At 29.7% G+C, this 13604-nt stretch overlaps 2 protein-coding genes and 1 long non-coding RNA gene across 4 annotated transcripts; 2 read left to right on the top strand and 1 right to left on the bottom strand.

The window, feature by feature from the left end:
- Positions 1–44: 44 nt before the first annotated feature.
- Positions 45–6984, top strand: LOC126748677 (E3 ubiquitin-protein ligase HECW2-like). Its single transcript, XM_050458051.1, has 15 exons — positions 45–652; positions 924–1115; positions 1167–1395; positions 1453–1641; positions 1769–2016; positions 2075–2260; positions 2409–2680; positions 2736–2921; positions 3114–3215; positions 3351–3604; positions 5109–5324; positions 5381–5647; positions 5715–6012; positions 6077–6327; positions 6526–6984. The coding sequence occupies exons 1-15, from the start codon at positions 403–405 to the stop codon at positions 6782–6784; spliced, it is 3399 nt and encodes a 1132-aa protein (XP_050314008.1). The 5' UTR covers positions 45–402; the 3' UTR covers positions 6785–6984.
- A 1760-nt stretch (positions 6985–8744) lies between these two features.
- Positions 8745–10217, bottom strand: LOC126748710 (uncharacterized). The gene is made up of 3 exons (XR_007664804.1): positions 10063–10217; positions 8942–9859; positions 8745–8876 (listed from the first exon to the last, which is right to left on the bottom strand). It is a non-coding gene; the product is annotated as an uncharacterized LOC126748710 (long non-coding RNA).
- Positions 10218–10263: 46 nt separating this feature from the next.
- LOC126748248 (midnolin-A) lies at positions 10264–13559 on the top strand. 2 transcript variants are annotated; one of them, XM_050457345.1, is made up of 8 exons: positions 10264–10382; positions 10535–10766; positions 10828–10915; positions 11297–11460; positions 11517–11650; positions 11802–11962; positions 12017–12188; positions 12246–13559. In XM_050457345.1, the coding sequence occupies exons 2-8, from the start codon at positions 10561–10563 to the stop codon at positions 12350–12352; spliced, it is 1032 nt and encodes a 343-aa protein (XP_050313302.1). In that variant the 5' UTR covers positions 10264–10382; positions 10535–10560; the 3' UTR covers positions 12353–13559. The 2 variants fall into 2 exon arrangements, with proteins under 2 accessions (XP_050313302.1, XP_050313301.1); XM_050457344.1 differs by having other exon boundaries at positions 10320–10766.
- Positions 13560–13604: the final 45 nt, after the last annotated feature.

The raw sequence follows: 13604 nt of genomic DNA on the forward strand, positions 1-13604 counted from the left end.
GAGTGTAGCGAGCGAAGAGGAGACGAATCTTTCAATGTCAAATTGACACATACATAGAATAAAATGTAAACAAATAATCAAAAATGTATTATGAAAATAAAACCACTATTAATTAAAAGTTAAATGATATAATTTCAGGAACATTTAAATTTGCTACAAACCAGTTTTTCCAAATAATTTATTTTTTGTCATGTGGTAAACCTAATATACAAGTACATCGAATAAACAAGCACAGATTTAAATTTCCAGAAGGGTTGGCATGTGGTGCCAAAGAGTCTGAAATCCAATTACCATGGAAATTCTAAGATTTTTAAAGTCATAAATAAATATTTATAAGATATGAGTAATAAATATAGGATAAAATGTAGAGATACTCATTAAAGGCTTGAAAAGCTTATTAATATGGAGGAAGAAAATGATTTATTAAATAAGAGTGATCTTAATTCAGAAATACATAATCAAGAGCCTGCACAACATGAAAATGAATTAGTGGCATGTAGCAGTAGCACAATTAATTCATTTATAGTAACAACTAGAGGTGTTGATATAAACCCTGCATTAAATACTAAAGGAGCTGAAGGTCTAAACTTTGATGTCTCAAAAACAGTGTCAGATATTACAACTCAAGATGTTGAAAGTATTTGTCCACAAGGTAAATTGAATTTTATTAAGAAAATTCAATAGAATAATAGGTAGAGAGGATAAGTACCTTTATTTATTTTAGCTAATAATAATTAGGCATATAATCTCATTTGTGCTTTATTATTGTACTAGAATTATAATTTACATCTATTGTAAGAATCAAGTGATTTAAGGCATACCTATTGGGTGCATATAGGTAATACCTTTATATTTTAAATTTCAATATATAAACAAAATATATTCATATAATAAGTACAGGATTTGAATTAGCTCTTTTATAGGTACAAAGAAAAAAATCCGATCCAAAAAGTCTCCTAATAAAGAGTACTTCCATATATGGAATACATACAGTTCTCCATCTCCAGATGAAGAAAACAAAAGTTTAGAAGGAATGTTAAAACTAGAAAGTCTCAAGCCAATGTTGCCTCCTAGATCACAATTTCATCGTCCATTAGAAAGATCACACGCATTAGGTAAATAAATGGTAATTAAATATAGAAAAAAAAATTTTGTGCTATTTTTAGGTGTGAGTTTAAATTGCTCCTCAACAGCAATGAAGAATAAACCAATAACATTCAATGTGGAAGATACCTTTAATTTTGATATTATTGATACTGATGACAATTTTAAGATACTAACAAATGTAGATGTCCCTATAAATGGTTGTTGTGATAATTATAAATTTAATGTTGTCATTAAAAATGTTGAATCTAGTCCTGATAATGCTTGTAAGTCAATAGATCACAAATATAGGTGAGAGTTGTATTATCTAATGTTGAAATAAATAAAAAAATATTTTGTTTATGGCAGTGAATGTAGTACTTCTAAGGATACCAATATTAGTATGAATGAAACTGGAAATGGTATATTAAATAATAAAATGCATAAAACTTTAACAAGGTTAGGATCTCTTTGCAAGCCTGATACTACTCATGATGTGGCTGTTGAATACTCAAATACTCCTGTTCATCAAATAAAACCAAAAAGAGATGTTGTTAGGTATAAAATGAATGTTTATTTAATTATTAAAATAAAAACAAAAAATATTTTTACTAAAATAAATGTTTATATATTAATATGAAAAGATTTTCCTCAATTTTTAAGCAGTAATTTCATAACTTTTTAGGCCACATCCAAAAGCTTTAACAAGGGTAGCTGAACAGTCAGGTAGGTTGCCAGTTTGTCCTCCTACTCCAACCCACCACTCTAAAAAAAATCGGGGAACCACAGTATGTGATTTGCAACCACCAAATTTAAAGGTTTCTGAGATGCCTGTTTTGAATATAAAAGACGTTTCTGTTAGTGATAATATTTATAATAGCTGTGAACCACCAAAAATTGGCTTTATTGCCATGTCAGAGCTTACAAATGCATGTAAATAATACTGATTAAAAGGTTTTTTCCTTGGTTACTTATTTAAGTAATTTTTTAGCTATTCAACGACCCACTGTAAGAGCAAGAATGACTGTGTCATCTGAAGATAATCAAGTTGATGAGAGAGTTCCTCTACCCTTGCAGAGATTGAATACTTCAAGATTGCCGAGTTTACCAGAAAGAAATCAGAGATCTTGGGTGCCTACTGATGTCACTGTAGAACATGAAGATCCCCTTCCACCTTGTAAGTTGTATTTCTATTTGATACATTTGCCAAAGGTACTTATAAATTGTATCTTAATAGATATAATAATAGTATTATTATTTTACTCTATGATGTAAATTATCAGTTTCTCTCAAAATTATTAAAAAACAATGAAAATGTTTTATAGCATGGGAAGCAAGAATGGATAGCCATGGGAGGGTATTTTACATTGACCATGCAACAAGGACAACATCTTGGACCCGTCCGGGTGCAAACAATTGCAATCCGTCGAACATTGTGGGCGCTGAACAACATCGAAGGCAATTGGACCGGCGATATCAGAGCATAAGGCGTACCATAAGCTCGACAAGGCTTGAAAACGGAGATTTGGTTAATTTTCCGCCTGGCTATCGATTTTTAAATCGGCCCGATTTTTTTACAATTCTTCATATGAACCCGGTATAACAAATCGATAAAACCATTATTTTTCCAATCCCATAATTATATTTTGCAGGAAGCTACATCATTATATAACAGACATCCTTCGCTCAAATATATGATTAACCGAATTAGGCGAGATTCAACTTATTTTGACAAGTATCAACACAATAAGGAGTTAGTTTCGTTAATAAATTTATTTGCAGAGCCAAATCGAGATCTTCCAGAGGGTTGGGACATCAAAAGGGATTCCAGCTCAAAAGTAATGATTTAATTAAGTATAATTTCTAAGAATTTTATGCAAAGAGGACCAATATTTTTTACATCAATATCAGTGAAGCATAATACTTTTTTCGCACAATAAATTGTTTTTGTGCAATTTATTAATTGCATTCTTTATAGTTTCAGAGTTTTGCACAGTATCATTGTTTTCAAAAATATGATATTTTTTTAGCATTTCTTTATTGACCATACAAACAAAAAAACTACCTATTTGGATCCAAGATTGCCTTTAGATTGTTTTACAATTGATAGAAGATTTTCTGAAGATTTAGAGGTACATTACATTTCAACTAAATTAATTTAATATCAAAGACTTTTTATAAATACTTTTAAATATTATTACTCAAATTAAAATTTATATAAAAACCAACACATTCATAAAAAAATATTGATGAATGAATTTTTTTAGGCTCCATTTCTTCCTCCTCGTCCAATAACAACAACAGCAAATGCCACTACTAACATTCCAGAAGTTCCAGTGGCGTACAACGATAAAGTTGTAGCATTTATAAGGCAGCCAAATATTTTTGACATTTTAAAAGAAAGACACCCGCCTGTGGGAAGTTCTTCTTCGCTAAGAGATAAAATCAATGCTGTAAGAGTGGACGGAACTATCGCATTGGACAGATTAAGTCATGATGTTAATCTTACGATTTTGCTTAGGTGAGTGAGTTAATAATTAACTGTTTTTATTACTAGTAAAACATTTAGAAGTTTCTTTTTTCAAAGGTGTTAAAATGGAAAAAATATTTAGACATAAATAAACTCAGTTTGTTATAATAATTATTTATTGTAATTTATTTTAATTTTTTATAACATACACAAATACTTAATTTTTTAAATGTTTCTAAGAGAAAACATTGAAAAAGTGTATACTATTGTAATGTACATTTTTATGAAAATATCAAGGAAAAAGTTTACAATGTCACATACACTAAGGTTTTGCAAATCTTTAATATGTTAATTATGAAAAGACACTAAATCGCTGAGAACAACGAAAAATATTATCTTATTATCCTACACTTCGCAAGTATAAACTATAGTGGGTAAAAGCGGCGATATTTCAAGGTGACTCTTAAAGTAACACATCGCTAATTTAAGTGATTAAATTTAACCTAAAAAACGGTGCCTTGTTTTGCTTTTTTATTTACATATTATACAAAAGCCTATTAATGTATCATAATATTAATTTTTCACACAATATATCGTATATTTATAAAGGTTAAAAATAATTATTTTTAACCTGCTGCCTGTTTGGTTGCATATTTTTATTAAGAGATAGTTGCAAGATGTTTTTTTGAGAATTTTAATTTTATAATGTAAATCAGAATAAAGTTCCATTTAGGACAATGTATATATTCTGACTTAATTTAAATATTCACATAAAAATACAACTAAGTAAAATTATTAAATTTAATATCTTGAATGGTTTTCGATGAAAATTACTTTTTTTATTTATTACTAATTGTAAACGATCATTGATTTTGTAATTTTCAAATGAAAAAGTAGCGTATCTAAATAAACACATCGAGTAATTACTAAAACTAATTGTTTAAAAAAGAACACATGGATGGACAACCACACTAATCCGAAATCCCACCAGCGTCGGACCGCGCGGACCGCGTCGCGTCGTCTTAAGCGGTAACGATGATTGTTTACGAAACCATTTTAAAATAAAATCGAATTTATAGCGGCTTCAATAGTAATTTTGATACCAACGCGATGAAAATATCTTATCGTGCCGCACTGATGATATCATCCGCAAAACTACCTGGAAAATCTTCAACGCGGCTTTTGTTTCGGTCCTATTTATTTACTCATCATTTATAATTTTGTTTAAAAAAATCAGTTTTTATTTAAAAACTATATAAAAGTTCTTTTTTCTTTTTGACCAAATGGGGATCGTTACTAAAACTATTGGAGTCATATATAGTCTGTAAGTACAATATCAACATTTTCTATTTTTTTTACATGACAAAACTAAATACTATTATCAATCCACTTACGCCGCATAATGTCTATTTTGTATAAAAAGCGAACTTTTAAAATGTGGATTTTTTTAAATTTAAGATCGTGAAAGTGAGACCGAACCTTTCGTTAATTTTTGTTTATTATTACAGGTCATTTAATACAGGTTTTTATAGATATATTTTGCACTTTATTTCAGCCTGTTTGAACAGGAAATTATGTCATATGTTCCGACCGTAGAAACAATATCGACCCGAAGCCCTAGAGCTTCGCCCCAACCTTCACCTATCGCTTCACCTGGACTAGGTAGGCACAGGGTGCCTGCACCACACAAAAGAGATTTTGAGGCAAAGCTGCGCAACTTTTATCGAAAGTTGGAAACTAAGGGATATGGTCAGGGACCAGGGAAATTTAAGTAATTATAAATAAGTATAACAAGTAGGAGATTTGTATCGACTATGCAAATTTTAGGTTACCTATTCGACGAGATCACCTATTAGAAGATGCATTCAGAAAAATAATGTCAGCAAATAAAAAAGAGCTTCAAAAAGGAAAATTATGTATTGTTTGGGATAAAGAGGAAGGATTAGACTACGGAGGTCCCTCGAGGGAATTTTTTTTTCTTCTTTCTCGAGAACTATTTAATCCTTATTATGGCCTTTTCGAATATTCTGCCAACGATACTTATACCGTACAAATCTCACCTATGTCAGCTTTTGTAGATAACTATCATGACTGGTAAAAATATAAAACACCTGGCACATCAACATGATTAATATTCATTTTGAACGAATAATTTTTTCAGGTTTAGATTTAGCGGAAGAGTTATTGGCTTAGCATTGGTTCATCAATACCTCCTAGATGCATTTTTCACTCGTCCATTTTATAAGGCTTTACTTCGAATACCCGTAGCCTTGTCTGATTTAGAAAGTCTTGATTTCGAATTTCATCAGTCTTTACAATGGATTAAAGATCATGATATATCACTACAGGGTGAACTTGAATTGACATTTGCAGTAACTGAAGAGGTGTTTGGTCAGGTTATGGAGAGGGAGTTAAAACCTGGAGGAAGAAATGTAGCAGTTACAGAAAAAAATAAAAAGGTTCATTTGTATTTTTGTTGTGAATGCTTTAAAAAAAAAAGAGAAAAATTAATAATATTTGTAGGAATATCTAGAGCGAATAGTTAGATGGAGATTAGAACGGGGAGTTGCAGATCAGATTGAATCTTTGGTTCGTGGTTTCTACGAAGTTGTAGATCCCAGATTAGTAGGAGTATTCGATGCAAGAGAATTAGAGCTGGTTATTGCGGGAACTGCTGAAATTGATTTGTTAGATTGGAGGAACAATACTGAATATAGAGGAGGATATCATGACCAGTATCCCGTTGTATCTTGGTTTTGGCAAGCAATTGAAAGGTAATTGTCGCAAAAAAGATGAGCAATTTCAAAAACTAATTCTGCTGTAAAAAATGTTTTTCTTTTAAATTAAACTGTAGTTTTTACAGCAAGTAGGTTACTGTTGTTTGTTACTCATGTATATGATATATGTGTTGAACCCACCCCAACGAAAGATGTCAGACATTTATTCTATGTAACTGGAAATCTTTTCCTTAGGTTTACAAACGAACAACGACTTCGTCTACTGCAATTCGTCACTGGAACATCGAGTATTCCATTCGAAGGATTCTCAGCTTTACGAGGCTCGATAGGCTCTAGAAAATTCTGTATAGAAAAATGGGGTAAACCCAACAGTTTACCTAGAGCGCATACATGTTTTAACAGATTAGATTTACCACCGTACCCCACTTTTGAAGTTTTATATGAAAAATTATTATTAGCAGTAGAAGAAACTAACACATTTGGAATTGAATAGACCGGAAATTAAAGTTTTTTTTTTTAATTTGTTGTGCAGTTTAACAGCTTTCTTACGACAAGCATTTATTTTAAGTTTTTTTAAGGAAAATTTTATATTCGGAGTATATCTAAAGTCTAAATAAAACATGTTTTTAGTAACAAAATACACATATAGAATAGTAGAGGTTACAAAAATTATAAAATAAAAATAATATTGTATTTTGTGACTAGTGATTTCATACTGCTTCTCTAAAATCTTTAGTCATAAGTGTATACGCTTTTTACCCCATTTCTTTTCGGCACTGCTGACTTTCGACTAGTTGTGGTAAAAGACGTCCTCTTCACATGTAATAATTTATAATTTATAATATGCATTCCAAATTAAATTTTTGAGTGAACGTTATTTTGAAATTGTGGTGCAACACGGTCCGGTTTTAATTAAAGGCTCTCTTTTAATTTTAATTCCAATGAATTTATTTTTACCTTTGACAATAAAATAATAATGTTCAATGAACTTTACATTAAAATATAGGTTGTTACTATTCATTGTATATTAAATTTCTATAAAATTTAATAAATTTATTCATGAATTAAATTGTAACCATCCAACAATTAAGCAACTAAAAAGAAATGTGATTTCAGAAAATCTAGTCAAATAATTAGTTAAGGCTAGGAGGTAGGGTAAATTGTTACATGTATAAGTAAATTAATAAATATGCAAAATTAATTGTTTTTTTTCAATACATACACAAATTATTTTTTTTTCAGAAAAATGCTCATTTTTGATTAATATTGTTTGTTAGAAAAACCAAAATCTTTACATTAGACAATTTCTTATTTATCAGAATAATTTTTACTTTCTTTTAGTTGTAATTCATAAATTATGTAAATATGCATGTTTTTGTTTTGTGACAGTTTCTTAATAAAATAAAATTCTGCAAATAAGATAAATTTTAATTTGTAATAAAAAAGATAAAAGTCTTGGAAAGTTAGAAATTGGAGATCCTGTTAAAGTCTGTGATACAATTTATTGTTATCTAATAACTGCCAATCATATAATAATAATAGCTTTTCTTTTTAAAAATTAACAAACAAGAAGTACTTTAATACTGTTACTTTTGTTAATGTAAATAAATAATTAATGTCAAAAATTAATCAAAATACCATATTACTAGTGCAGAGGCTGAAACATCTATATTTCTTGCATCTATGATGATCATCTAATCTAATGTATAATATATCTTATTGAAATTTAAAAAAAAACACTGACTATTCGAGAAAATTTATAATAAAATAACATGTGTTTTTGTATATTCTCTATTGGCCAATACAGTTAATAAATTTACTATATACATTCAATGAATTATTCTAAAAGTACTAAAAGGTCAACAATTAATTTATACTAAACAAACACTAAATTAGAATATTATTTAGCTCCCATCCCATATATGTATCCAGCAACAATAGCTGCAATGGTAAAACCTTGAGCAACCACTCTAGTGCGCATCATGTACTGAGACTGTTTAGTGCGACCATGTCTAAAGTTCCAAATTCCATAACATAGTGCCATGGTAGTAGCAGTTGCACCTATAAAAGAAATATAGGTAGTTGCTAACATATATTTTGTCTGCTAGAAAAAGTTCAACTAAGATTCCCATATAATTTATCAAGTCAGTCAGTAGTAAAAGTCAACATAGACATCCCCAACAAAATGAATATGTTTTTTTAAATAAAATATGTCTATTAAAAAAAAAATGAATCATAGTTTACTGCTTTGTTTCAAAATCTTAATAATCTCAAAAAGTATAAGAGCCTATTAAATTCAGATATTTACTAAAGAATGTAAAAGATCTAATTCAATTACCTTAAGAAAGAGAATGACAAAACAAATTAACAAAATCCAAAAATGCTTAATAAATGCAATGTTTTCTTCTTTTTTTTCTTTAGCTTACCAATGGGAACCAAAGGATTCTCTATGAATTTTCTCATAAGTTTATCCAGATTACTCTCCTGTGGCATAGCCTCATTCAAATCTTTTTGTAGTTGAAGCCAGTCAAATTGGGCTAAAGCTTCTTCACCGAGTTCTACAGACTTTCTTGATTCGGTCATTACTAAAATATAAACTTTAATGTTAACTTTTAAGTGTATAATATATTGACAACTAAATTAACATAACCTGAAAAAAAAACATTTAGACAGCTTGGCAGCTTGGCACTTGACAGACATCTTATGTTGTATGATGAAATGACTAAAGCCCATATCTTAGCGAGTAAGCGGCTGTAAGCGTCTCTAAGACATGTCATTCGAGCGATCAAGTAAATCATAACGTTACCGTATAACGCGCTTCAAGCGTTTGTTAGCGGTTCGGTTTTCCGAGGCCACTAATAAAGACACAACAACACAGACACTAAACAGTAAATTGATGTCAAATTATTGATATTTTTCAGTTGAGAAGCATTACATTTTTTTGTATTACTTTTAGTTAATTTGGTATTAATATACCTACATGACAAAAATATGGTCGATCGATACTACATTTGCAAAATATATAGAAAAGAACGTCAAGATGAGGTTGCACGTATGTTTTTTTTCAAATTGATGATTTTTGATTAGTTTGTGTTGATTTCTCTGAAAAAAAAATGATTGATGTGTTTATTCTGATATTTTCTTTTTCACATTTCCTCTTGGGCAAATGTCTTTTCTTCATAATCGTTTTTATGGCGACATTAATTTGGATCTCGATTCGCCCTTAAAAATGTATGAGATCGTATTTAGACTCAAAACGTTTTGAAAACTGAGATAAATAAGTGTTTTCATGATTCAGGTCCGTTTTCAAAACGAATTTGAAGCCCATGAAAACAAATGTTTAGACTGTGACAGCTATTCGATATGACGTCATTCGAGCTCAAAAATGTGGTAACGTAACGCTTAAGACATCGCAAGGCATCCGAATAAGGCGCTTACTCGCTAAATATGACGCGATTCCTCACGCTTGGCTTTTTTTGTCAAGTTCTTTATCAATTTGAAACTATTCTATTTTGCATTTTGCGACTTATTTGTTAAAGATGTCGCTGAGGGATTTTGCCACAGGCACCTGTAATCGCAAAATAGATTATCGGTGGAAATTATAATTATATTAATTTATATTATTGACATACAATAAGCAAAGAAATCAGATTTTCAAGAAATCAGTTTTTTTTTTTAATTTAAGGCTTCTCTAATATCCTTTTTTTATTACGATTAGCCATTGGTTTTATCAGATTGTGATCCAATTTACAATTTAGAACGTCTACTCACTACATAGTAAGGCGTGGGTGAAAAAGAGTTCCTTGCCCAGTATGGGCCTTTTTGTGCACCGAACATGGTTCGAACAACAACTAGCTGTGGTAGCTTAGACCATAATTGTCTTCCTGAAAGAACTCCGAAGACACGAAGGAAAGACAAAGAGAGGATCCTACGTTTCAATCAAATATATTATGTACTGAGTATGCGTAATGAGTTTGAACATGCGCATTTGGTTACGTTTACGGATACGTTATGAAGATTGTGACTTTTTTATCTCCCTCGTGACATGACAATAGCTTGTCAAGTCATTTTGAACAAAAAATAGAGCTATGGTAGTACTTTTTAATTTATTTTCAATAAACTTTTAATTCGGAAAGTAAAATAAATTGAAAATTTCCAGAGTAGCAATGTATGAGAGCGGTCATGTTTTATTTTAAATATTAAAATAACCACATAGTTCAGAGTATAGTGACGTACATTTCAGTAAAGGCGAGGGAGGCGCTTGAGACAATGGAAAACCTGCCTGAAACTACCAATAACCATATTTCCCAGGGGTGTGGCCCAGATACCCATATAAACGTACAAGTGAGTCCCACGACTGGGGGCGAGTTTTACATTAGTCTAGAATCACACAGCACAGTGGAGAACTTAAAAAAACTTATATCAAAAAAACTTAAGGTGCCCAGAGATAGAATATGTTTGCTGTTCAGAGATAAGTGGGTCTAAAAGAAAAGTACTGTTACCTCTATTTTTGTGTTTATATTCTGTGTATTTTAGACAGCTTCAAGATGGAAATTTGTATCAGCATGGAATTGCTGATGGCTCTAAAATCACTCTCCTTCCTAATGTAGAAACAGGCCTTATTGTAAGTATAGTAATTAATAACAAATGTAACATGCTTATTGCATGCTTATTTACATGCTCTGCAATTGGTAAATCTAGTAATATGATAATGTGAATTTTTTCAAATATTATTCAATTAGATAGGGTAAAGCTTTTTAACCCCATTAGAAAACTTTATTTTTACTAATAATAAATTCTAGTTTTGATAATCTCATATCATAATACAATAAAAAAAACTTGAAGAAAGCTTGAATATTCATTTTTTTTTAATGAATGATGAGGTATTTAAATCTGTTTTTAAACAAAGTTTTTTATATTTTTTTTCAATTTACATTACTACATTAAGTACTATTTGAAATAAGATTTTTTTATATATAATTAAAAAATAATAATTTTGTTATAGAATCAACGTCCAGAAATAGGCATTATGCAAGCTTTAGAGTCATTGAATGATACTCAAGTTAATGAATTTTTATGTGGTAAAGCTCCTTTAAACCTTAGTATGAGACTGGGAGATCACATGATGTTAATACAGCTTCAGCTTAGTACTGTAGCATTATCCAGCAAGTAAGTAACTCTTTTTATTCTAAAGAAAATGTCTGAAATTATGATATTCTATTTAGACCTTCAAATTGTGCACCTTTGGTACACTCTCCAGGGCCTCCTAGTCTTATACAAGCTAGCAAAAACTTACAACATACATTAAGAAAATTGTCAGCAGATATTTTTGCAGGAAGGGAAAAAACTAGAAATAAAGGCAAGTAGTTTATTTTAAATCAGATTTTTATAAAAATGAATTGTAATTATTCTTTTTCTTATTTTATCAAAGTTCAGGTTTTTTTATTAGTGCAGCTATACCATATAATAAGTTAATACTGAAAAAAAACAACTTTTCTTTTATATCCTAGGGGGTCGTCGTGAGAATGTTTACTCAGGTACTTTTAGTGGGGCATTAAGTCCAACCCTGCAGGATTCAAGAGGCAGACCTCGTCGAGATGTTGCAACCATTGTTCATATTTTAAATGATCTCTTATGTTCTGTGCCTGAACTTCGAGGTATCCAAAATAAGGTATATTTTATTTAAAATTTACCTTTGCATATATGATAAGCAGCTTTTATTCAGGGTAGTGAAGAACCTACAATTTCTCTGTCGGAAGATGTGCAACCTGAAGAAGTGTCCACTTGTTCTTCATATTTTAATAGATCAGAACCAGGTAGTAGTTCTAGTACTAGCTCCTCTTATTCAACTATCCTTCATCATGAAGACCAAAATTTGGTTACAAGAAATAAATTGGGTAATAATTGTTTATCATTTGTTGAATTTTATGTGATTTTATATACTTTTTTTATAGATCAACTAAGGTTGGTAATGGGAGAACGAAAGGAGCGGCGAAGACAGCGTAAAGCGAAACCCTATGTTTTACCACACCAGACTGATTCTGACAGTGTAACTGCATAAAAAAGTCGTTTTTGTTTTTAATGCAATAATAAATCAGACATTGGATTTTTTAAATCTATTTTATAAAAATTGAGTTTAAGATTCATGTATTTAAAAATGAAATATTAGAATCTCATAGAATTACACTTTAATAAGTTCTTCTTGATTTACCATGTTGCCGAAACTCTATCTATATTCTTATCAATTGTAAAAATGGCACGCTAATATTTTATTTTTTTCTTTTAACAGACTTGTGCGATCTGTGATAGATATTTTAAAGCAGTTCAAGGGATTGCCATGTTTTTATTTTTGTATAAGTAATGAATGTTGCATGCAATATTCACCTTTATACATTGACAAAATAAAAGTGTATTATTAATGTGGAAATGAAATATTAGATTGTCATTAAAAATATAATTATTTGTTCTATTACATTGGAGTTGGTTTAAGGAATATTTATAGACTGAGCAATAGTATTGAATATTGCATTATACATTTACTTATTTTTAATTAACATTATGATGTTAAGATATTGAGTTACAGGATATTTTAGATAAAGTTTATGAGGCAACACTTCAGCAATGTAATTAATTTTGTATTCATTGAATGCTATAAATACAAGAAAGTAATATTTATTGGAAATCCTGTATATCAATTATTTTTAAAATAGTTTTGACATAAATTGTTTATGTTTACAAAAACTATTACTAGTTCCTTTTTATATTTAATTTTAATAAAACAGGTTGATAAGCAAAGACAATAGCACGTCATGATCCTGTTTCGATCTTTTTGACACTGGGTATTGTAAAGTGCATTTATTGTAATATAGTTTATAAAAATAATACCCAGTTGTTCATTACGTTTGGCGTGTAAATAGGAAATTTTTTCACAATAATAATTATTAAGTTTAAATTTATTTCCGAAATATAGTAATTTTATTATTGGTATTTGACTACTGATTAATGGTCTTCAAATAAATTAATTTACTTGAATTAAAAGTAACTTTAATCCCATTTATCAGCAGAAGCGATTTTTTCCGAATGATTTCTTTTATGTCAGTTGATTAATATTTCTATTTTAACTATATTTGTAGCGTAATGCCCAAAATGAAACTCCCGAATGAGGTATTATCCGCCACGATATATATATTTTAATTGTTCTAATGTGGTCAGACTCACTTTGTTTATAGTTAATCATTTATGCTTATTAAAGTATTTTTAAAAAATAATATTTTTTTTAAACAGTATAAACTTGATTAATTATTAGATGGCAT

Source organism: Anthonomus grandis, chromosome 22 (genome assembly GCF_022605725.1).
Source record: "Anthonomus grandis grandis chromosome 22, icAntGran1.3, whole genome shotgun sequence".
Lineage (NCBI taxonomy): Eukaryota > Metazoa > Arthropoda > Insecta > Coleoptera > Curculionidae > Anthonomus > Anthonomus grandis.

Excerpts from the sequence above, each read along its gene's own strand:
- LOC126748677 (XM_050458051.1), top strand. The coding sequence starts at position 403 with ATGGAGGAAGAAAATGATTTATTAAATAAGAGTGATCTTAATTCAGAA. Across the intron at positions 653-923 it reads TGAAAGTATTTGTCCACAAG|GTACAAAGAAAAAAATCCGA; the intron begins GTAAATTGAATT and ends GCTCTTTTATAG. Across the intron at positions 5,325-5,380 it reads CAGGGACCAGGGAAATTTAA|GTTACCTATTCGACGAGATC; the intron begins GTAATTATAAAT and ends TGCAAATTTTAG.
- LOC126748248 (XM_050457345.1), top strand. The coding sequence starts at position 10,561 with ATGGAAAACCTGCCTGAAACTACCAATAACCATATTTCCCAGGGGTGT. Across the intron at positions 10,767-10,827 it reads TGTTTGCTGTTCAGAGATAA|ACAGCTTCAAGATGGAAATT; the intron begins GTGGGTCTAAAA and ends TGTGTATTTTAG. Across the intron at positions 12,189-12,245 it reads GGTTACAAGAAATAAATTGG|ATCAACTAAGGTTGGTAATG; the intron begins GTAATAATTGTT and ends CTTTTTTTATAG.